This window comes from Stegodyphus dumicola, chromosome 12 (genome assembly GCF_044657685.1).
Source record: "Stegodyphus dumicola isolate Sdum_Otavi_A_Nest chromosome 12, ASM4465768v1".
NCBI classification, from domain to species: domain Eukaryota; kingdom Metazoa; phylum Arthropoda; class Arachnida; order Araneae; family Eresidae; genus Stegodyphus; species Stegodyphus dumicola.
Genome location: NC_140779.1, coordinates 54637595 through 54662092, shown reverse-complemented (window position 1 = coordinate 54662092; position 24498 = coordinate 54637595). Strand labels below are relative to the sequence as shown.

Genomic DNA, 24498 nt, shown 5'->3' with positions numbered 1-24498 from the left:
AAAGCAGAAATCAGTTGCAGAGTCTAAATACATCGGTAGCAATAATATATAAAATAAGAAACCAAGATTTACAACTTTAAAAAAAAAAATCATAATGTTCATCAGCTTCCCGGTGTCCAAAAAATCGCCACAAACATTTTGGCGGAAAATAAATCTGATAGGGGTTATAAGCTACAACCAATAAATACGCTAATTTAAATGATCGATGAATGGTAATAGCAAAAATTATAAAGATTAAATATACTATAATTTTGTTTCTACCATACCATCAATAAAGATTAAATATACTACTTTAACTGGCGCTAGTAAAGCTGCTTGCAGATAATACAGCTAGTACTTTGAGAGAAGAAAACTTATTCTTAATTCTACTTAATTTATAATGTCTATATCTTAGGTTAATTTCATTAAATAAACTTTCAAGCCAAATATTTAATAAAGGCTCTCTCTCTATTTTTAGTCCAAAGGGCCTTTGCCCCTGAAGGACAATTGTTTTCGTTTTGCGATTTTGCATTGAATCAATATTAATGGCTATATCACTTTTCAAATTGTTGCCACCAAATATTATCGCCCTGTATATTTAAAGAAATTAAATAATGAAAAATCTGCTAAATGTATGTATACTTCTCATATTGTGATGAAACAACGGTACCTAGAGCCATCGAATTTTGAATGACGTAACCCTTCTGCGAATGTGGAAGCCCAAATTTGAAATTTGGAATTTATTATCGATTTCATATTTTGTAAAACTTTAACGAATTTTTGATTAACAAACTCAAGGATTTCAAAGCGAGAAATGGCAACGTTGTACAGAAAAAACATTTTTATCTCCAACGCGTGAGACTGCGTATCGCAAATTCTAAAGATATGCTCAATTTAAAATTATTTTGCGATATTCCTCATGAACTGGATTTTATGGTTTAAGTACGATTGATATTTAATAAATAAAGGTAACACACAAAATGTTAAAAAAAACGCCCCTTTGGACGTAATTTAAAATCTGAAACCTTTCATATTTTCTTCACCCTCTCCTTTCTTTCTTTCTTCTTTTTTTTTTTTTTTTTTTTTTTTTTCAGAAATTAAACAAAACTGGGAAAACAAGGAACTTTGATACAATAAATTGAAATATACACTTACTTCCAAAAGTTAAGCACAAAGATGTAAAATGCAAAAAAATCAACAAATACTGCTTTGGTTGACACAAAATTCGGTAGAAAAGTAGCATATATATATTTATGCATAAAACAAAATCAATAATTATATACAGAAATGAAAGCAATATTAAATTTTTGTAAGTTATCAGATAATGAAATACTGCAGATTTAAAAGGAATTATGTATAAAGTGAAAATAAACAGCATAAAATGAAAAAAAGGATAGTAATAGGGTATGTGATCCCCCTCATCTGTACACAAGTTTACACCTTGTGACCATGCTTTCAATTATGTGGTCAACCACCGCAGAATTAAGCAATCGTCATTCTTTTTGTAGAGCAGTTTCCAGCTCAATAAGAGTGGCTGGAGGTGGGAAACGTGAAGATACAGCACGCCGAGAGCATCTCAAAGATTTTCAATGGGATTAAGGTCGGGCGAATATGCTGGCTACGCCATACGTGCAATCCCTTCACTTTCCAGGTAGTCATCGACGATGTCAGCTCTATGGGGACGTGCGTTATCGTCCATTAAAACAAAAGTAGGACCAACTGCTGCAACGTACAATCTCACAATGGGTTCTAGAACTTCATCTCGATACCGGACAGCCGTCAAAGAGCCCCGTTTAAAGATGCGCAGGTCGGTGCGGTATCCTAATGAAATCCCTGCCCACACCATAATGCTTCCGCCTCGGAATGCGTGATATTCGGTGATGTTTTGGGACTGATTGTGTGTTCGTTGTTCACGCCATATCCTTATACGCTTGTCATCTGGCTTCAGAGTAAATCTTGACTCATCAGTAAACATGGCATTGCCCCAGTCAGACACATTCCAATTGGTATGTTCCCGGCACCACTATAATCGTGCCCCTCTTTATTGGACTAATAGGGGAACACACACTGTAAAAAAAAACCTCGAAGTTTACAGACAAAAGTCTTGTACAGTTACAGAAATACGAACAATTACGAAGGAAATACCTGTAACGAACACAGAACCAAACGAAACTGTAAACTCTACAGGAGTTTTTCAAGAAGTTTTGCTTGGATTTTGTCCGTAGCGTGTGATCACGTGGCTTAAAACGGCTGAGAGAGAAGAACCAATCAGGAAGAAGGTGGAAAAACAGCGTCTTAATTCAAGCATTTTTTCGTCTGTCAGCTCCGATGTCGAAAGTTGATGTTTGTAGTTTGCTCTGGTTTCAAATACAAATTTTAAATGCTTAGGTTTCAACTACAACAATAAGCTTGACTGCTAAGAATGCATGTTCCTTATTGGTAATTCTTATTCTTTCTATGGAGAAAATCAAAATAGCCTAAAAAACTACCTTAAATTTATATGTTCTTTAACAGATAAAATCAGACATTTCTGCAATCACTGTATTAAACAAACGCTGAATGATACTTTCGCTTCTTCTCGTGTGCATTCGTAAAAGTGAAATCGTCCATGGAGTTCTTCGGGAAATAAAAAAAAAAAAAAAAAAAAAATGCTGCTTTACCAGTGACCAAGTTGTTAAGACCGATGAATATTGGTAGTTCAACTCGAGCTTGAATCCAGATGAGGCTGGCTGCATGAGATTATTCTTCGTGGTTTTACGCATGTGTAACTAGCCGGTTCCCTTAGAAAGTTCTCCATAAAGGCATCTCTCCCCTTAGGTCGATAGTCCTCATATGCTTTGCATATCACAATATCCTTCCCACTAAAAAGTGCTAATTAACGTCTTTCGTAAAGACAGCTTTTATAAAACGAGGAATAAGTAAATCAGGAATCTTGATATCTTATTTAGTAGTATTCAGTCATAATAAAATAAAAATTTAAAAAAAAAAAAAAAAAAGGTTAAAAACAAATAAATGAAGTTTCGATTACAGCCTAAGTCTGATACAGCTCAGAATACAAAAAATCTTCACAGAAGGAATAAATATCAGTTAATACTTATACGAAGGCAACAAACCCAGAGCTCTAAAAATGTTTTTTAAGTACTCGCAGATTAGAACTTGACACGTCACTTATAAAGGTCAACGGAAAGTACCTCTGTGATATCATTCAGAACTGCAACTACACCAGTATGTTCATTCGCATTACACTCGAAGTGGAAGAACCTATTTCTAAAAAATGGTATTACTGCCTCCAGGAGAAAATTACCTAAAAATTAATGAACTTTTACTAAATTTTCAGATTTTTGCAACCTTGAAAAAACGAAGATGAATGTTAAAATGAAATGTTATGATGACTTCGTGAAATGTTATTGCTACGTTTTTATAGAAAAGCAGTATTTCCCGACTTGAAAAGCACATTTGTTTGTTTTTTACTTACTTGAGATTTACGCGAAATTGAGTTAAAAAAAAAAATGGTGGTTGGTTAATTAACTAATACATCACTTCAGCGAGTGTATGTCACTCTGGAAGAAGGTCTTCATGAAAGATTTCCTAACCAAAGTTGGTTCATGTTGATATTGCAAATAAACCACTAAACTCCCTTGCAGCAATTCTTGGAATCACTGGAAAAATCAAGCGCGGAACTAACTAAGCAGCACTAGCTATTAATTTTATGATATTACAATAAAAACTAAGTTATAGAAATTGTTACAGACAATTATACGTTCTTTACATTATCAATAACAATAATCATTACTGCAAAAACAACCGTATTTTCCATTTACGAAACAGTCAGCCACTATATAATTTCTGTCATCTTTCAAGAAAACCCAGAGCTTAACTTCCAAAATTAGAAGTGTCGGAGCCCTATGGAAAACCGTCAGGAAAGAGATACAAAAATAAATAAACACAATATCTAATAAAATAATTTAAAAAATCTGAAAGCTTTCAGATTTTACATTACGCCCAAAACGACGTTTTTTTAACGTTTTCTGTGTTACCTTTATTTATTAAATAACATGTTCTTAGCTCTTAAACCATAAAATTCACTTCGCAGCAATATCAAAAATAATTTTAAAATGAGCAGATCTTTGGAATTTCCGATACACAGTCTCGCGGGCGCTGGAGATAATTTTTTTTTCTTGTACAGTGCTGCCATGGCTCGCTCTGAAATCGTTGAGTTTATTAATCCAAAATTCGTTAAAGTGTTACAAAATATGAAATCGATAATAAAACGAATTTCAAATTAGGGCTTCCAGATGCCCATATTCGGTGAACGATTACATTATTCAAAATTTGATGGCTCTAGGTACCATTGTTTTATCACAATGCGAGAAACATAATATACATTAATGCAGATTCTTCATTATTTAATTTCTTTAAATATATAACACAGGGCGATAATATTTGGTGGCAACAATTTGAAAAGTGAATCAACGCAAAATGCCAAAACGAAATTAATAGCCCTTTTGAGCTAACGCTCCTTTGGACTAATAAAGTAATTAATAACCAAAATAGTAAAGCAATCAAAATTAATATTCAATAAAATGGAAAGAGATCGATCACTCAAAAACTAAGAAATACCTCGGCTGGGCTGGCTTTGGCTAACTTACGTCCTGAATGTACAAGCATAACAAAGTGTACTATTTCAAGTAATGATAGAAACAAAGATAATTTTTTCCCAGTACCCCCATTAAAAATGTGTAAAATGGTTAAAGCCCCACTAATAAGAAGTGGGGAAATACTAAAAAATGTATGAGCGTTTGAAAGGAAATTTAAAAGGAGATGTGTAGATAGGAATACAAAAAAGAAGAGTCCAAAACTTTCTGACCACGATTCCCTGCAAACGCAATTTTAACTGTCAAACAGAATATTATAGGGAGAAAAAATTTTCCCCGAATCCAAAGGTTAACTGAGAACAAAGTAGTAAGTGAATATTTTCGTCTCTCCGTATTCGGTCGCGCAATTCAAAAAAGTCGCCCTCATTTCAGTGAGAAAACACTAGCATTGGAACGAAAAATTATCCGCTGTCGTAAATTCATTGCAGTTCCTGAAAAATGCGCCTTTAACTTTGCGTGGGGAATTTTTCTTTAAAATCTCAACTTCCGTCACGGGTTTGTTTCCAAGGGAAAGAAAGGCATCTAAGCAATCAATTTTTATTTTCATTTTATTTCTAAAATAAAATTTCCGAGATTAAAACAATTTTCAGCTAAAAGCGTATTTCAGTTACATAAGAGAAGTGCCACAGCCCTCTTATTTACACTTCCTGTGCGCTCCGGCTAGAATTACGATTTATCTCAAAAATCAAGGCTAAGTGCCTTAGCCAAGTTTCGGTGCAATTTAAGTTCTGAGATAACCTAACAATTCCTTCTTCCAATGAAACTACTTACTAAATTAAAAGCGTAAAATTCGTTAAACAATACTTATGGGAAAATATTAAATAATATCATTAGGGAGGAACGAGGAAATCAATTAACTTTTAAACAACAAGCAATAGCATGTATTAACGAGTTAGAAACAACTCTAAAGTTTATAAATTTCCTCAACCGTTAATCTTGCTCTACACGTAAAAAAGTATTTGCTATAAATATATATTCTTCCCAAGTACATAATTATTTTTTAGACACTTCTATCATATAGAATTACTGACAATTCTGTACAGATAACTTATACCCAGCCTCAGTTTTAAAGAAGGAAACATAATAAAATATCACATTTAAATTTTGAGAAATTTCTTTGTTCAGAAAGTTTTTAAAAAAACTTAAACCTGCTCTAAATCTAAGTCATTTTCATTCAAAATCATATTATATCGAACCAAATTTATGTTGGGTTTTATAGACAGCTAATTTAACTTGGAAACTCTATGTTGTGTCGTATACTAAATAGATTTCCATCGCAAATTAAAACCTTTTTCAATATCGAATAATAATACGAAAGAGAAAAGGTATTTTGTTCGTTGATCATATGCGTGGACTTTTTAGTTCTTTAAGGATTGAAATTATAGATTAAGAGTTTATTATATATTTATCGCTATAAAAAAGACAAGTTTTATTTTTCTGTTGTAAACACCCGTATCTACTTTCAGAACATTTCTAAAACATCTAAATGAATTTGCTCCTAGTTTACTCAAAATTTTGTTTTCAGCTTTAAAAAGTTATAAATCAATATGTACAATATAGCTACGATTAAAATTAAGATTAAATTACAACATGATAAGAAACAAACCACGATATTAAGTGAAACAAATATATAAGAGTGGTTTTAAGGTAATTTTGATTACGGCAAATTATATTTCTAAGGAATTTTTTTTATTATGATAACATGAAAAATCTCCGAAGAAAAAGTAAGAAGAAAGTAATATTACTAAAAAGCATGCAATTGCATTTTATTCAAAGGAAGTACTCACGGAATGACCAGAGAAATGAGCCCATGTTTGCGCTGCTCCGCACCAGTGATATGGTAGAGGGGAAGGCCCACAGCAAGGACTACAAGGGCTTCTGTGTCCCCATGCAGATCCTAAGCAATCCACAGGAGGAAGACTCCCTCTGTGGCTCCTGGGCGCTCTGCATGCTGACGCAGGTCGTCTTCTCACGGGTTCTGCGGTCAGTTCATCGGATAGCCCATCTGACCAAGATTCGATCGAATGCCGGACAACGCCGACCGGCGAGGTGCGGCGACTACTGCTCCCTCCGCACGTCGAGCTCGGACACGGAGAGGCGCGCACGTGGGGTCGCGGACTGGGCGTCGACCGATGCAGGGATTCCCTGCTCCTACGAGAAGCCCCTGTCAAAGCAGGGGGTGGCTTGTTCGGATAGAAGCCCTGATCGTCGTTCACGTTCTCGTAGCTCGAGCGCCTCTTGGGATGGTCCATCGCCGGACGGGGCGGGGACGAGCTGTCGCTGCTCATGTCCTCTTCGCCATCACAGCCGCGACTCGGCCCGCGTTGGTGCTGCTGCACGATACTGTTGATGCCCGAAGGGTCGCGTGGGGGAGGGGTTGGAGGGGCACCTCCCCTTCGCTCCCAACGGGAATTCATAGAACCAAAATAGAGCACACTCCAGAAGTTATTTCGGACTAGCACTTATGCCGAGTGGTGGAAAGAGCGCGGCAGAACCGCACACACATGAAGGAGACACATCCACACTCCGAGTCCCACAAACACAGTGTGTCTTTCACGAGGAGAGAAAATACGAGAGCAAAGAGAGCCTGACCTTAGGGTCACAAGGGGGGAAAGCGGAGGGAGCGTCAATATATTGCTCATCTTCCTCATAATGAGTCGCTTCTCCGCCTATATTTTTACACCTACATGAAAACCTCAAACGCGTTCTTCGTTTTGTGAAACGCTTTTCATCTTTTCATTTTCGTAGCTAATACTTCCATCCAACAATCTCCAAGTAAATGCCAAGACAAACTGCTCTTTCCTTAGAATAACACGTAGAATGAAAAAGCACGGAATCGTCATATTCTGGGTCAACGTTTCAAAAGGATGAACTTTCGAAATAGAACAAGGGAATCTTGTTAATGATTTAAAAATGAAAAACAATGGGAACTTATCTAAAATCAGAGAATTATTAAACGAAAAATCGGAGCAAAATTACAACAGCTGAAATGAGATAAAGCGATACTAATTAAAGAAGTTGCATGACAAAAGATCCCTTTTTCATACTACTGCATCAAAGAGTACTTTTAAATTTATACTTCTGATATTTAATTGGGATTTTTTGAACTTCGATCACATTAGAAGCTAAGTGTTTATTATTACATATGTTGTAATTTTTAAATAAAACAGATACTTCGAGTATTCATTTTTCGAAAAAAGTAAAAACCTGAATACGAAATTTGAGCCCTTCATTCGTAAATTCATACATTTCGAAAATACGAAATTTAAATTTTCAGTAGATGATGAAACTGCAATTTAATATGTTTTACATTTTAAAATAATAATATGATATAATCTAGCTTTCTATTAAACTTCCCAAATCGAAATGAAATTCAATGGCTTCAAAAGATTGCAAGTCTCAGTGAAAATTCTCTCTCCCAAAAATATTAATAATCAAAATACTAAAATTTTCATTAAATACAACATTTTATAGTCATGTTTCGCCAACCTGTTGCTATCATGGTATGAAAATCAGCTGCCATAACATTCAGACCGAGTTCGAATCTCTGTAAAAGCATAGATGCTTGTAAATGTATAATAACTTTGCGAAGGCATTTATATGCTATCCACCCGAAAGTTTTCTCGGGAAACTGGTGGAGGACGAGGAGTAAAAGACCCTTGGATTCGTCCTCCAGGGTATTCTCCATTAGAAGTCAGATTAAGTAAGGCAAGTTCATATTGTCATCTAATAATGTGCCTCAGTCAACAACAGACACGATGAATTCATGGATTTGATATAAGCTATGTTCAAATAAGGAGAATTAGTCGCAAAGCGCAACACATTCAGCTCATGAAGTGCAACTTTATTGAAAAAAGGTGGGGGGCTAATTAAGTAATGACCTGTAATAGTTAACTATATAAATTCAAAATTCTATTAACTGCTCTGCATAGCATTAATTTTTTGCTTATTTTCAGTTTCTGAATGCTTAAATTTCCTTTTTGCTTTTCCAATAGAATATTATTAATTTATTAAAAAATATGACATATAATGGTAAAAATATTTCTCATTCCTTCTTGCGCTCACAAATCATTGTCCGAGTATTCATACTTTTAAAGCCTGAACACACGTGTGCTATGTTATCGTCCAGCCATGATTTGTAGGTGCTGTATTTTTTATCCCGACGGTTTTCACGATAATGATTTAAAACGGCGATGTTTTTGAACCGCTTAATTTTTGAAAATTATGTTTTATACCACGATGTTCTTAGAACCGCGATGTTTTCTCCTCGCTTTCTTTTCTCCCATGACGTTTTGTAAGGCGACGTTTTCCTCTTGCGTTGTTTTCGGCTGACACCACATATTCATATTTCAAAGACACAATACAATACAAAGTATGGCTTTTTTAATTATGACCATTGTGCTAGTTATTTCGGCAAGTTATTATATTCGACAGGTACTAGCTCAAAATCAAAATCATCGCATAAATTTCTCCAAATAAAATAGAATAAATTTATCGACCCAACTTGAAGTAAATATAAAATAATAATACATACAGAGCTGCTGTATATGTCCATAGTCAAGATTACACTTAAAATTCTAACTGTATGTTCTTTTCATTTTTTAATAGCGACGGTCTCTTATTTGAAAGTACGTGGAATTAAATCCACAGCCCCGTAGTCAAGTTGTTTTTCCCGTTCTACACGTACAGTTATAGAATTTTCTGGAGATATTTAAAGCGAACTGGAATGGCTGACGAGGCTGACGTCATTTCTTGGAAGCTCCGCCTTTCCAGACGCTATAAAAGAACTCGCAAAGGAATATCGGGGTCTTTTCTTTAATGTAACGATGCAGTAAACTTCATACAAAAAGTTATTAGTAATTCTTTTTATTTACTCCGGAAATATGATTTTTGTAACTGCTATTTCTCCTGACCAATAATAAATGGATCCTGTTTTTTAAACTTATCGTATGATAATTTAAGCTACGACTACATCTATGATTCTTCACCAATCTATTTATTCCGTACAAAAGCTATTAATTAAAATTTGAAAACAAAAGTTTATCTGACTCTGCATCAGTTTTGCAACTTAAGCTCAAATCAGTATCTGCAAAGAGCCCCATTAATCCAGCTCGGGTCCTAGGCACAGGATCCTTTTAAGGAGCGTCACAAGCTCAATTTCTTATGATTACGTGAAAATAAACGATGATTTGAAATACTCTAAACCTGGAGGTGATCAACTAAGGTGCTAACATTGGTCCTAAATTAGCCAAAAGGTTCTTAATTGTACATTGAACCACACTGATAGGAAACATATTAAAATATCTGATGTGGATACCACATGACTAACTTGTACGACGTATTAAATTATAGTACACATTTTTTGCTGCACTTCCTTGAATTTCGTTAGAGAAATATTTCTATTTGAATTAATTCAGTTCTCACCTCGAGGCAAGGTACAAAATACTTAAAACCTCAATCTTCATTAAAAATTGTAAAATAAACCTAAAACACCATGTACAGTTTAAAGTTAAAAAGCGACTTTTATATTAAAAAAATTAAGAGTTTCTACGCAAAAACAAGTAATTTGGCCAACGCGAAAGAAGACTGATTTTTCGGTTCACAAAACTGAAAGTTTACTTTTGGTCCCACTCAGCAAAAAGACACCAAATTTTGTGCAAAAACTGACTTAATTCCAACTATTGTACTAAGAGTTTCAAATGTAAACAAATGGCGGCTTTGTTAGGCTTAGTAGCACTTAATTTTTAAATTGTTGATAATTCTACAACTATTGCATGCACATTAATTAAAGGCACAAAAACCTTAACCAGAACACAAGAACAACATAATTAAATCACTTTTAAAGCAAAAAATGGACAATTTACCAACATATAAGAATTAAAAAACTGAGCTCTCCGTAAAAGTATACATACTGGGTAAAAGTATACATATACTTTTGGTGCAGCCTATAGCAACCAAACAGGGAGGTTTTACAACTACATATCACAGAATTCACGTATACAAAATTTCAACGTTCTGAGGCTACTCGTTTTTGAGTTATGCGAGATAGATACATACGTAATTACGTATACACGTCACGTAAAAATATCACTTGTGAATCCATTTTAATTTATTTTAATTTTGGATATTTTCTGTGTCTCTCCAAACATGCAGATGACATGCAAAAATATCGTTTAAATGGAGTCGAGAACGGTCAAAATGGATATTTTCGTTGAAATGATAATACCCAAAATTTTTCGCGATAACAATACTTCCTTTACTTCGGACAAAGGAAGTAAAAATTCTCCAGAAGTGAAATTGACTTTTAAAACCTGATCAACTAAATTTATCATTAAAACAGAAAATAAATTAAACGTTGACTTTCTGGGGAATTGAAGCAATTTTTAATTGATGGAAAACAAAAAATAAATAACAAGCATATTGTGAGTATTTTCAACGATATAATTATTTACAGAAATTTGCATAAAAACATGTACACATAAGTTTTATCAAAATCCGAAGGAAAGAAATGTTTACCAAAAGCAACAGATTTTAAATAACGAAGTTCCCGAAAAAAAAAAAAAATCATATAGGTACTAAATGCATAAGAGTAGAAGAAAGCATTTTCTGCTAAATAAAATGACAAGATTTGGCCTGGGGAAGAAAGCAAACTGAATAAATAATCTCAAAATATTCTAATGCTAAAACGTAACATACAGTGAATTATCAAAATGACATAGTAAGGAAGCGAGTTGAAAAGTTCAGTTTTAAATGGTGTATATGAGAGGTTGAATTAGCGAAATTCACAACCAGTAAAAACTGAGAAAAGCTTGCTTGTGTTATACTTCAGAAATGTTTTCTGCATTTTTAAGAGTTTGAGGATCCTTTCATATGACGTAATGGCTCCTCAAAAATTAATTTGCATGACTTGTTTTATAATATTTTTCGCAATAAAATTACATAAACCAAAAGTTAGTTCGAAAAATCTCTCGAGAAGCCTTGGTATTTAACTTTCGAACCTCCAGAGATCCATAGGCTATTATTGTTCGGGTTCGATAGTTTCACTTCTTTAGCTTTCTCGTATTTTAACCTCTATTTTTACATAGTTTCGAAGTAAGCGAGAGAATTAAATTAATAAAGAATTAGGAAAGAAAAACAAAAACCTAAATGTTAAAAAAGTAATAAGATATTGCAGAGCATTTTAGCATGCAAAAAAAGAATTGGAAAAATAAAATTCTACACATTAATTCGAATTACTTTAGAGAGTTCTAGTCAGAAAGAAAATCTAAAAGCCATAACATTAAGTCATTCTCCCATAATTCCAGAATTTATTATATGCTTTATTAATCGTTTTTCGTGTAACGACGGAGCCTTTTAAAAATGCAAAGGATGCGAAGTTTTATACAGAAACAATTAAAAAATGTTAAAGTGTTAATAAATACATTAAAGAAGTAATAATGTGCAACCAGAATTGGAGTAGCCACTTGAGTAAATTTGTAGATCTATAGTTTCAAAATTTAAACTAAACTTCCGCCAGTTGTAGAAAAAGTTTCTATTTTTAACCGTCGGAATCATAGTTCTGTAAATTCACTCAGTTACACAATTATTGTTGCTCATTTTTAGCTACTTTAACATTTGTTCTTCACTGTGATCTTTTCGTTACGTTAATCAATACTATTTAAAATACAAATTCAATTTATAAAGGTTCGATTACAATTTTAAATAATAATTATATTATTTTCATAAAAAAGTTCAATATTTCGAGACCTTTAGTTAGCAGAGATTAACAATATTTCAATACACATTTTCTGATTACCACAGTCAACTCGCAGTTAAACGTAGGCAGAGGATTAACCAAGTTCTTCAATTTATTATATTATATTTTATTTTTATTTATTTACTTAATTAGAGAACGGTGGAAAAATTACTATCGCAAATTAATAAGCATAAAACAAAACGGAAAAGAAAAGTGCGTTGCAGAACAACAGTGGTGGCAGATGATGCCACAGAACTTATCTAGGACTCGTTTTTATTCATAAAAGCACGCAATTTAATAGTCTACAATTCGGAATACATTAACAGTGTACAATACAAAACAGATTGTTTTGATCTTTTTTTATGCAAGTGTAAACTCAATAATACCTTTCGTTTTTTTTTTTTTTTTTTTTAACATCATTTAATGTCATTTATGACTTCGTTTCTTTATTTTTGATATTTTTTATTGCATTCTTTTTATTTTTCATACTGATTTAACTTCAGGGGCAAATAATCTTATTCTGCCGCCCAGTCGGTATAGTGGTCAGGGAAGCTGACTGCGATGCCGAAAGGCCTGCGTTCGAATCCCGGAGAAGGCATGGTTGTAACTGTCCGTCCCTTCATAGGAAAAGGCGATACTGGCCCACCTGTTAGGTGCCTCCATAATAAAGAGACCACCACATCTGGCCTTGTATAGATTAATGGACTGGGTTACATTTGTAATTGTTCACAATCTGCCATTGGGAAAAATAATAATAATCTTATTCTTCACAGCCCTCAAGCTTTCGAAATTACAGATAAGTTGTTAATAACATTTTCTTGTTAATTATAATATAGATTAATCAACTTTTTTATGTGTATTTAAATGCCCTCATGAAACCGTAATTTTGAGCCAACTGTCAACATATTTCTCGTTTAAACTTTGTAAATAAGGAGTCGACTGCTGTGGATAATTAACAGAAATGTGCATCAATTTCCTTTTTAAATCAACTTCTCGAAATCGCGAAAATTTTTACATCAAAGCCGCGGATTAAAATTTCTCACTATCTTTCAGCAAATATCCTACATAGTCTAATGCAATATAATTATGCATCGAGGTCGGTGAAAGATTTCTCTTACTGGCATCCTAATCAATAAAGGGTAAATTTCTTGAAATATCCAATGATAAATTTCCGATATCCAGTAGTAGCTAACAGAAATTTACCCTTGAATAGTTCAAGTTTACCTCGACTCTCAAAAAGTAACAATAAAGGTAAAATTATTGAAAGTAATTATCATCCGATGTGACTTATCAATCAATACATTATTACTATTTCTATTATTATACAGGATTAATAAATATGTAGCTGAGGAATTTTTCTGTCTGTCACATCGGCATCAACATCCGTATGATGAAGTGAAAAGATGGTGCATCATGGATACGGTCCCCCAGAATATGGAGAGAAAATAAAAGAGTGACGAAGTCGCGGTTCTCAAATGAGGTCCGAGAAATGGATGAGGCATTTTCTTATCGGCCTTGCATTTGATGAAATTGAGCTGCATTCAACCGTTGCCGGTTTAACAGCTAGAACCGGGATATTCACTTAAATCATGACTGAATGATATAACAATCGAGATGTATGCCAGAATGTAATGTGAATGACTTCCCCACCCTTTATCTGAAACCGCTCGGTAAAAATTATGAAGGACAAGTAATGCGGAAAATAATTGTTTGAGAATAACATGGCGCCAACCAATACGAACACTTACTTCCCTTTATAGTTTTTTTTTTTTAAAAGAATGATGGAGCACTTAAAAGCATAGTGAGTTGATATTGATAACACAGAAATGCTAATAATAATAATAATAATAAGAAGTTTTGCACAAATCAAAAATATATAAAGGATCTTCCAATAAGAATAATGCGGTATTAAAATTAAATAAAATAAAAACTATTTAAGACAGAACCAAACTATTACATTATTTTGAAGTACATTTTATGATATAACTTTTAGAATAAAACATCATTTAAGTGTCAAAGGGTTTCTCATGTATCTCTTGAGAATTGTTTTCACACACAAAACCATAGTTTTGTTTGTTAACATATCCATTTAAGTAGAAATGAGAAATCGTCTGAGAAGATGATTTCTCATCACCTTCTGCCGAAAATTAATGTTCTTGGATTGGATTACTGGATTATTCATTTATGGCAAAGCACACGAGGGCTATTTGCCTAAAGGGAGGGATGCCTTCGTGGAGGACTTTTAAGGGAAATTGGCTCGTATACACGTTACACACGGGGAAAACCACGAAAACACCCATGCAGCCAGCCCGTTCGCGAGATTCGAACCTCGGACCGAACTACCAGTGTTCAGCGTCTTTTACCGCTCGGCCGCTGGTGGGCAATTAATGTTCTTGAAGCGTGTATTTAGACAGGGTGACAAACACAAATAAAACACAAATAAAAATTAATGACGATGATAGCATTTTACACATGGTTGCCATCTCGCTTTAAAATTATACCATACTTACTGGAATACGCTGTATAATTTCTTTTTTTTTCCTCAATTTTAAGATTTCATTTAATGACTAAATAAAAATCAACCAGCTTCCAAGTACAGAATTGAATTATTAATAAATTACGATAGAAGACCTAAGGATATGTGTTCAAGGAAAGTTATTCCAGGGCTACTTGCTAAAGAAAGGACTGGCTCTCCAATTTATTTTTATTTAAATATTTTTTTAAGAAAACTGGATCACATAGATCTTACACATGAAAGAACTTCGAAAAACCCATCCAGATAGTCTACTCGGTCACCTCGAATCAGAGCTTAAATTGCTCCGGTATTTCTTAGTTTTGGGAGTAAAATCACAATTCTATCCAGAGCGCACCAGAGCCCTAAATAAAAAAGCTGTGACACATCTTTTATGTAACTGAACAAAATTTCAGTAGAAATTTGATCTCGAAAATTTTGTTTTTAGTAATAAAATTATATTAAAAATCGCTTATTAAATTTTAATTTATCTCTTCGTATTTTATTAAATTTTAATTCAAACTATTTAATACGAGTAACTTTAAGCATTAATTATTTAATTATTTTGATGATTAATTATTTAACTTTTCAATTATTAATGATTTTATTAGTCATTTTATTTAGTTATTTATTTTTCTTCCTCTTTCCCAACGGTCTTACATAGGACTCCGGCACTTCTAAATTTAGAAATTAAGCCCTGCCTTTACTAGAATTCGAAATGAATCATACCGTTAAGCGTCGTAGTCGCTTGTGACCATGCAGTTGCACGCCTTTGGTCGAGTAGGAAAAAGACAGCATTTGACGCAAAAAACATACGGTATTTCAAAAAGATGCGTGTTAGGCAGTGCAACTGCTTTCTGTTTTAGATTACTTTTTTAAATACATTTTAAAATTCCACACTCGTGATGTTAAAAACACTTTTAAATCAAGCAGAATGTTGATAATAGTGTTTTCGATATGCAAGCCTAATGTTTATATATCTGATTAAAATCATAATTTAATATCGATGGTAATAGATCTAATTCTTTGGCGAACTGATCTAAGATTTACCAGTTATAAAAAATTATTCTTTCTGAATAATTCAAGCAGATACGATACAAACAATGATAAGCAATCTGCAATTTTAGTTCAGCATGCGTTCACTATATCATGTCTAAACTTGCACATTATATTGTTATGAATTTTTTATATATGAAAATATTTTAGTGAAATTATATGTGAAATTGCGGTATCTTTTTTTAATGTAACAAGAAAAGTCTGAAGAGAGCGAAGCTGTGCCTCAAAAATAAGATTATAAGAGCAAGTGTATTTAAAATTGAGGTAAACGGCTACCTCGCTAAATTGGCGAGATACTGCCAAAAGTCGCAAAACTTGCCGACCATTCAGTGATTTTTTGGTCCAGTCCCTGTATAACTGCAATTGATCTCTATGTGTAATTGTAACCGCATTCGGTTCTCATATGTAACTTTAACAGTATATGCCTTCCAGTAATTTTGAGAAATGGAAGATAATAGAGATTTCTTGGCAGCTTGAGGAAAATTATTTGAGCCCGGCGAGAGTATCAGTTCCCAGTTTTTAATTCAAAATCGACTTCGGAGTACTCACATATCTTGCAAGCTTCATTCTTTATATGCGCTTTGCGGTGTGTTTAACGTTCCTAGCGTTTGCTGATCGTGCTCTGTCAAACTGAAGAGAGCTGTGCGAGTATTTCTATGGAAAGTTCCAGAACTGCAAAGACTTTTCTATTGGTAAAATAATTTTTTTAAGCTATCATCGGTTCTGTGTGCGTTCAATCTATTACGAACCCGTACGCACGTATGTATTTTAAGAAATTAAAAGTTGTACCATACGATATATAGCACTCAGACTGAAGGGGATTCAAAATTGTGTCTTACAACAGAAATTGCTTTTAGACGAAATTTTTTGAAATACATAAATTGCATAAGAATTATTTTTAAAAGCTTTTATTGATATACGCTTTTGTACTTGCAGTTTTAAGCAAACTTTTGCAAACTTTAAGCAGCTCACATTTTTGCAAACTAATTCACACCCCTTTTCCGATTTCTGGAAAGCCGAATACCGAACACTAATAGCTCGATCTGAATTCAAATTCTCGTGAATTGGCGGTCTGCATGGGAGTTTTGTGACTTACTTCCATGCAAAACATCCAATACGAGTGAGTTTCCTTAAGGAACTTCGCTACGGAATTAATCATCCCTGTATTTTACCATTATTTCAAGCAATATTTTCTTTTCTTTCTTATTATTGAAAATTTCCTACAAGAAAGCCATACAACAAATATGTTCACACACACACAACAACAAAAAAAAAAAAAAAAAAAAAAAAAAAACTTTGACATTTGAAAACGTAATAATAAAATTCTGATAAACTGAATTGAATCAAAATTATCTCAAAATCTAAAGACATCAAAACTAAGTGTTAATCGAATTAAGATCTGAATATAAAATTTTACATTAAAACGACGACTCCAAAATATAAAAGAGATTAAGAAATTAGAGGGAGAAAAATTGCCTTAAAATTTATAAACAATTGAATCTAACCGCGCGAAAACTCATTATAGATGATGAATTGCACTTCGTGTTCGATCTAAACTAAATATCATCATTCAACTTTGTATACCTATGTTCCTGTGCATTGTTCTTTACGCAGAACACTTCCTAAGGAGAAATTTACAAGAAAATAACGGTATGCCACATAGACGAAGAGAACAATTTCTAAATTAGTGCATTTCAGGAAGCTGCAAGTGGTTCCATTAATTTAAATCAATGCATTAAAAAAAGTTCCATTCCTTTCATGAAACATGCAATCAAAAGGAAGACATTTTGTGTTAACCACAAATCATTATACGAGAGATTTTGTCAACTATTTGAACAATCAAAACCAGTTTTGGGTCTAAATCGAGTAATCCCCCTCCAAAGTACACGGCGCTAAAGATGTCAAAAAGTTTTAGCATTATTAAAAGCAAAAATGTGAATTAAGAGAAGAAGCTCAAATTTTTTTAAAATTTAAAATCATTATTTTTTTAATTATTAAAGTATCTCACTTGCCTGACAGTGACATCAGAAAAAGCCCACGAAATCCCTTGTGGCAAGAAAAACAAGATTGCGCCAGCCGTTGACAAAGCATTGAGCAATATGCAGATGACAGTACGACATCGGACATTTCCGCCCCAATTGTGAAGGAGTGCGCCCCAGGGGACGGGATTGAGAGTCTTCCTCCCCTACCAGCAACCTCTCGAAATGACTTTCGGCTCGCGGCATATTTACAGTGGCCCCCTGCCGCATAGACACTATACATTTGTAAACATTCATGCGTTTTTTTGAGATTCGAATCCGGGTCCTTCGGTATCGCAGTAGGCTCCCCTAACCACTGTCCGCAAGGTTCCTTTCTTGGACCCGTTCTATGGAACATAGTTGCTAACTCAGTTTTTTCAGTCTTTGAAAACAAGAAATTTTGGAGAAGGAGTAAGGCTTTTAGCATACGCAGACGACTTTTTACTCATTGTAGCAGGCCGAAGCGACCTTGGAACGCGAACTCAGGATAGCCTTAATTTATTTGCTGACTGGGTGAGAGAGCATAAACTGAAACTCTCGGTGCCTAAAACACAAGCACTCATAATTAGTCGAGGCTCTCCATTACGTAGAAACCCCTATCTTAAGCTCTTGGGGTCCTCCATTAAATGTGTTAAACAACTTAAGTACCTAGGAGTAGTAATAGATAATAGACTTTCCTGGCAACCACACATATCTTCTTTAAAGTTAAGAATCAATAGACTGACTACTTCCATGCGATCAACATAAGATGGGGTATCCCATGTCACTTGCTTAGAATATGGTACAAGACAGTGGTGGAAAGAATTATTTTGTATGCCGCTGCTATTTGGGGAACTAACATCTCTTCCCAAATGAGACGTTCAACTACTCTCTATACAGCGACACCAGCTTTTCCTCATTTGCAAGGCTTATCGTACCACGTCCACGGCAGCCTTACAAATTATCGCAGGCACGCCGCCTCTGGACTTGTTAATTGAACGAGAGGCTGCAGTGGTTAAGGTAAGCAGACTACGACACACCATGAGTCTCTGGGGATAAATTTATATATATACTGATTATGAGCATCACATACCGCAAGCTCCCTGCCACACTGCTAAAAATAACCTTGTGGACACTATCTACTTTAATAGAACACAGGACTCGGGATTTGCAAATGGTGTTTTCAATGGCTCTAAAACTCCAGGGGGCACGGGAAGCGGATTCTGTATTTTTTCTGGAGGAGCTTTAACGTATGAGTGGAAAAGAAAGCTCGCTTCTGAAAACTCTGTCTTTCAGGCGGAGCTCATAGCAATCAGAGCAGCTCTTCTCTACCTGAAGAATAATCCCACAATGCCCAATATCATCTATACAGACTCAGAATCAAGCCTCGCTGCGATAGCTGGAATTCGTTCTCGCAGTCCTATCGTCAGCAGCATTAGAGACATTCTAACACACATGCCTGCTTCGCAAAATCCCTCACTCATCTGGGTGCCCGCTCATACGGGAATGGAAGGAAATGAGAGAGCAGATGTTGTCGCGAAGGAAGCAGCGGATTCATCCACTTTGCGAGAAGTCCCGACCCTTAGGCCAGTCTCGGACCTAAAGAGTCGGACATTCCATCAGCTCCTAAGAATATGGCAAGAACGTTGGGATCAAGCCTCCACAGGGAGACGTGTTTACAATCTCATTTCCAAGGTCAAGACAACAATCCAAACTAATAGCAATTATATGACGTATTTCCTCCCTGGTCATGGGCCCTTTCCTTAATACCTCTGCCGCTTTGGCTTGAGAGAGAATAGTAACTGCGAATGTGGGGAGGAGGGTCATCCAGATCATTTTGTGTTCTCCTGCCCACATACAGCACTTAACAGCCTCAAGCAACCAGGAGCCAGATTCTGGCTAATTGGTTCCAGAATCTACAAAATAACAGAGTTGCCCAGCGGAAACTGAAAACAATAATTGACTACCGTACTAACAATTACTCTTCTGACGCTGGAAGATAGTAGCCATATAGTACAAACTTGAGTCGTATCTAACACACATTAAGTTCTAACAATGCCATTTCTAAGCACAGTTCTCTTAGGAATAGACATCGCACCTTCAGTATAGCATTAACTCTTTTTGAACTGGAACATTTATTAACCTGAAAACAGATTAATTGCTCTGCAAAGCCTAGCAGTATGCACGTTAGAAATATATAAGCTAGTTCAAAGTGTCAGCCACAGAGTATGTATGTTCAATATGTAATTTTGTATTTATGCTATGCCAGGTTTTCATACACAAAGTTTGTACTGTACCTGAATGTTGTACTGTATCTGTACATGTTTATATCTTTTATTTATGTTACCTAATTTATACTAAGGATCACGCGTACCTCAATGGTATGCTTCTTGTAAACTTTAACTATTATGATAACGTTTATGTATGGATGTATATATCAATATGAGTGAGAGTATGTATACTTCCATTTGTTTCGGAATATCTATGTATGTAAGTGTGTATATATCTGTATATGAGTTTGTATTTATATGTATATACATATATTTTGATTGTACTCTTCTTCAAGTGCCTTGTATGCACATGCATATATTTCTTTGTACATTGTTGTACTTTTCTTCAAGTGCCTTGTATGCACATGTATATATTTCTTTGCACATTGTTGTACTCTTCTTCAAGTGCCTTGTATGCACATGTAAATATTTCTTTGTACATTGTTGTACTCTTCAAGTGCCTTGTATGCACATGTATATATATATTTTTTGTACATTGTTGTACTCTTCTTCAAGTGCCTTGTATGCATATGTATATCTCTTTTTGCATTTTATAAATGTCATCTGCTCAGCCGGGGCTGCGGCCTGGTAGCTAGTGGTTGACTCCCGCCGAATTAGTAACCAATTCTGCATGGATATATCTATACCTGGGTCGGAAGCCAACACAGCGGTTTACCTCCCCTAACCACTATACCGTCTGAGTGGCAATTATTAAATATAAAATTTTAAAGTAGCAGTATTAGCGTGCATGAGAAGAACCAAAGAAAACTTTCGTAAGATAGGTCAAAGAGGCATTTATGCTGCAATTTAAATGTGCGTATCATAACTGAATAACATCCTGGTCAGTTTTTATTTTGAATGAATAATTGTATTAATATGAAAAATAAGTTTTTTAAATTTGTCTCATTCTTAATTGGGACGCTCATTATGTCAGAAAAAGATTCTGATTAAGTTTCATTTCATTTTTTAACAGTTTATAAAATAATAATTATTTCAACAAAGAACTGTAAGTAGCAGAACACTTACTATTCGGGGAACTAATAATGTTTCATTTTTCTTCAGTTCTCAACAGTGGATCTTACTAAATATATTCCAAGCCAGTGTATTCATCATAATATATTGTCAATTATTTTAGAATATAAAAATGGCAAATAAAATAACAATACAATGCGCTGTTCAAAACTAAATGCAAGTAACTTTGCCTTGGAAATTCCACGCACTTTTTCTGAAATAGGCGAACTGAACGATTGTTTAGAAGCCACGTCTGGTGACGTCACATGCGAAGGCGTCTCGAGCGACGGTTAAATAGGAAACTGGGAATTAATATACGGGCAAAGCTGCTTTGGAACGAGCTATTATCTAACAAACTGAAAGCGGCTGTTAAATCTAACACGGAGAGAATGAAATAAAGCTTTCAAAACTGCCAGTGAGAAAGTGCTCTGCCATTAGCTCGTGAGAAGTGAAGAACGGATGCGTATTAACCCTCCGTCCAATTCATACAATCTCTAATTTAGCGATTATGGAAGTTACTATCTCAACAAGCTTCCTCTTTTCAACCAAATAATAACGTTTCTGATTTCCTAGGGTAATGACATTTTTTGAAGTTCTTTAATACTCTAGCCTGAAAGTGTATACTAAGACCCAGCCTGTAGATTTTAACATCTAAGGCAAATTTCTAAATTGCGTCACCTAAATAGTTTTTATCCTTTTCTCGTTAATATCTAGTATATGTGGTTATTCTTTGGACAGCCAACCCAAGAAAATGCTAATATACAGATTTAGGAACATGGGACATTGCGTAATGAGAATAGGAAGTCCTAACATCATCAAGACATCGACTGACAAATATCATGATCGAAATAGAAAACGCTTTTGATGACCGGACTATTTCGAAAAGGACCCCCTTTGCCAAGACTACCTTACTTTAAGTTCAATCGATTTCTTATTATCGGACGTTTTAAAAGCAAAAACTTACGTTTACAAGCCACGTACCATATAGAAATCGGTAAACAACATCTCACATGAAATTCAAATGATTAGCGACGACTTCTTACAAGCCTTTCTCGCAAACACGAAGCCTCTCTTTCGGTTATGTCTGGACAATAGCGGTAGACATTTCCAGCATTTCCTCTAGCATCGAAATGCATTTGATAGTGTAGGATATGTAATGATATACGCATATGCAAAACTAAATACTCTTTGATACATTGGTATTTTCTTGGGTGTAGTACTGAAATCAATATCCTATGTTATAATTTTCTATCACCTCTCAGTTTTGCTGAGGTAAGTGCTTCACCTTTGAAGCGCGGCTATGATGGCCAGTCAACCTAATCATACGAACAAGTCAACTTATGTTCATACGAAATTTCATTAAAATCTGTCATTCAGTTCTGGAGATAATCGATCAAATGTGAAAATTTTCTTAATTTTGAACATTAGTGTATGTACATGTTGCAGATAGAAAAAAAATACAGAACTTCAATTTTCCCGTTTAATTTTTTTCGTTATTAGCCAAAGGAAGTTAATATCACTTTTTGCGTTACTCCCCTAATTTGTTTTTAAGTATAAAATAATGATAACCTCTACATATAATAAAAGAAAGAGTCTGTCTCTGTGTGTGTGTGTGTGTCTTTCGTTCGCGCTGCGCGTAAGCTAATAGACCAACGGCTACGAAATTTGGTACATAGGTGCATCTAGACAAGAGCCAGAGCACCTCGAAGCGATTTTTTCGAAATTCGAATTCGATTTTTTTTAATTTTATGTTTTGTGACGAAATCGCGTCATTTTGAGACATAATGGGCTATAGGAAAGCGAGATTTTACTCTACGCACTCCATTTTCACATCGTCATGAAACGTAGGCACTTAGCTATTTTACGAACTTAAAATACATTTCGTGTTTCAATAAATCGATTAAATACGAATTTATTTAACATAGTGAGCTTAACACCTTTTCAACGGGATTTTTTTCTAAAAACGTTTATGTTTAAAAATGTACAGTTTATTTTTTTATTTTTGGACACGTTAAACTTTTATCCTTGCGACTGCTTTTACAAAAGGAATTTTGGAAAAATGATAATATTTTGTATTTTTAAAAATTTTTTTAAATGAAGCTTCCGAGTACACTTCTCACATCTTTAAAAATGTGATTTTGGCAACAATTTTCCTTTCTTATTGTTGTTGATAGATTTTTGATGAAATCGCATCATTTTGAATAGTTTCATTCTTTTAGAAGTATGGGTTTGGCAACAATTTTTCATCGTATTTCTTATGTCACTGTTTTTAAGAGATTGGCATATTTCATTGTCATTTTTTATATATATAATACATTGTTATTGATGTTTTTTTAAAAAGTTGCTCTGCAGAGTAAAATTGTGCTCGGAATTTTTTGTTTTTTGAGTTTCTTTCATGTTATTTTTTGCTTATTTCACTGTTTGTAAGATATTGTAAAGTTTCGCATGATTTTTTTTTCTTCAACGGAAAGTTGGTTAATTTTTTTATTAGGATGATTAATATTTGTATTACGGGATATAGCTTATTTCATTGTAATTTCTTTTCTCTTGAAAATATAAGATAAAATATCATTAGTTATACTTTGCTTTTCAGAATTTTTTGTTTTTTTGTATTCTTTTATGTTATTTATTGCTCCTTTCACTGTTTTTAAGATATTGAAAAATTTTGAGTGATTTTTTTAAGAAACAAAGTTCTTAACCTCCGTTATACCATTTGAGTTCTTAAGATTTTGCAAAGGGAAGTTGGTTAATTTATTTATTAGGATAATTAATATTTGTATTAAGGGATATTGCTTATTTCATTGTAATTTAGTTATACGTAATAACTTTTTTATGAAGTTTTTCTGCAGAGTAAAATTCAACGCAGTTTTTAAATTTAACGTTTGGCCATTTTGTGGCCTTCAGCCATTTTTCCGGTACATTTAAAAGGCAGACGAAGGCTGGCAGCGAAGCTGCTAGTATAGCAATAAAGGAATTAATAAAAGCTGTATGCTGAGAGATAACATATGACGCATTAACCATTAGGCTGCAATGATTCCACATCACTGCTAAGCCACTGCATGTTTCTACAGCCAGAATAATTCTCTCCATGCATATATGCAATGAAAAAACGTAATGCTCTATACAGTGTTGCTTATTTCAAAAAGATATCAATCAGGTTATCAAACAAGTTCATCTTTAAGGTCTACTATATCAGTAAACAGTTAAAGATAAAATTTGGATTTCAAAAGGCAATCCATGACTTGTTCTTTCGAGTGAAATTCTATGAAAATAATGCAAAGCT

The 24498-nt window shown here is 34.2% G+C and overlaps 1 protein-coding gene across 5 annotated transcripts in view; it reads right to left on the bottom strand.

Moving 5' to 3' along the window:
- Liprin-beta (liprin-beta 1) overlaps positions 1 to 24498 on the bottom strand; it is a 165290-nt gene that overhangs the window by 89232 nt on the left and 51560 nt on the right. For 2 of the 5 annotated variants that reach the window (XM_035353095.2, XM_035353096.2), the window contains exon 1: positions 6422 to 7175. The exons of the other annotated variants lie outside the window; for them this stretch is intronic. In XM_035353095.2, coding sequence (XP_035208986.1) covers positions 6422 to 7051 — 630 coding nt within the window. In that variant the 5' untranslated portion in view covers positions 7052 to 7175. Of the gene's footprint in view, positions 1 to 6421; positions 7176 to 24498 lie in introns of those variants that run through there. 5 annotated transcript variants of the gene reach the window in all.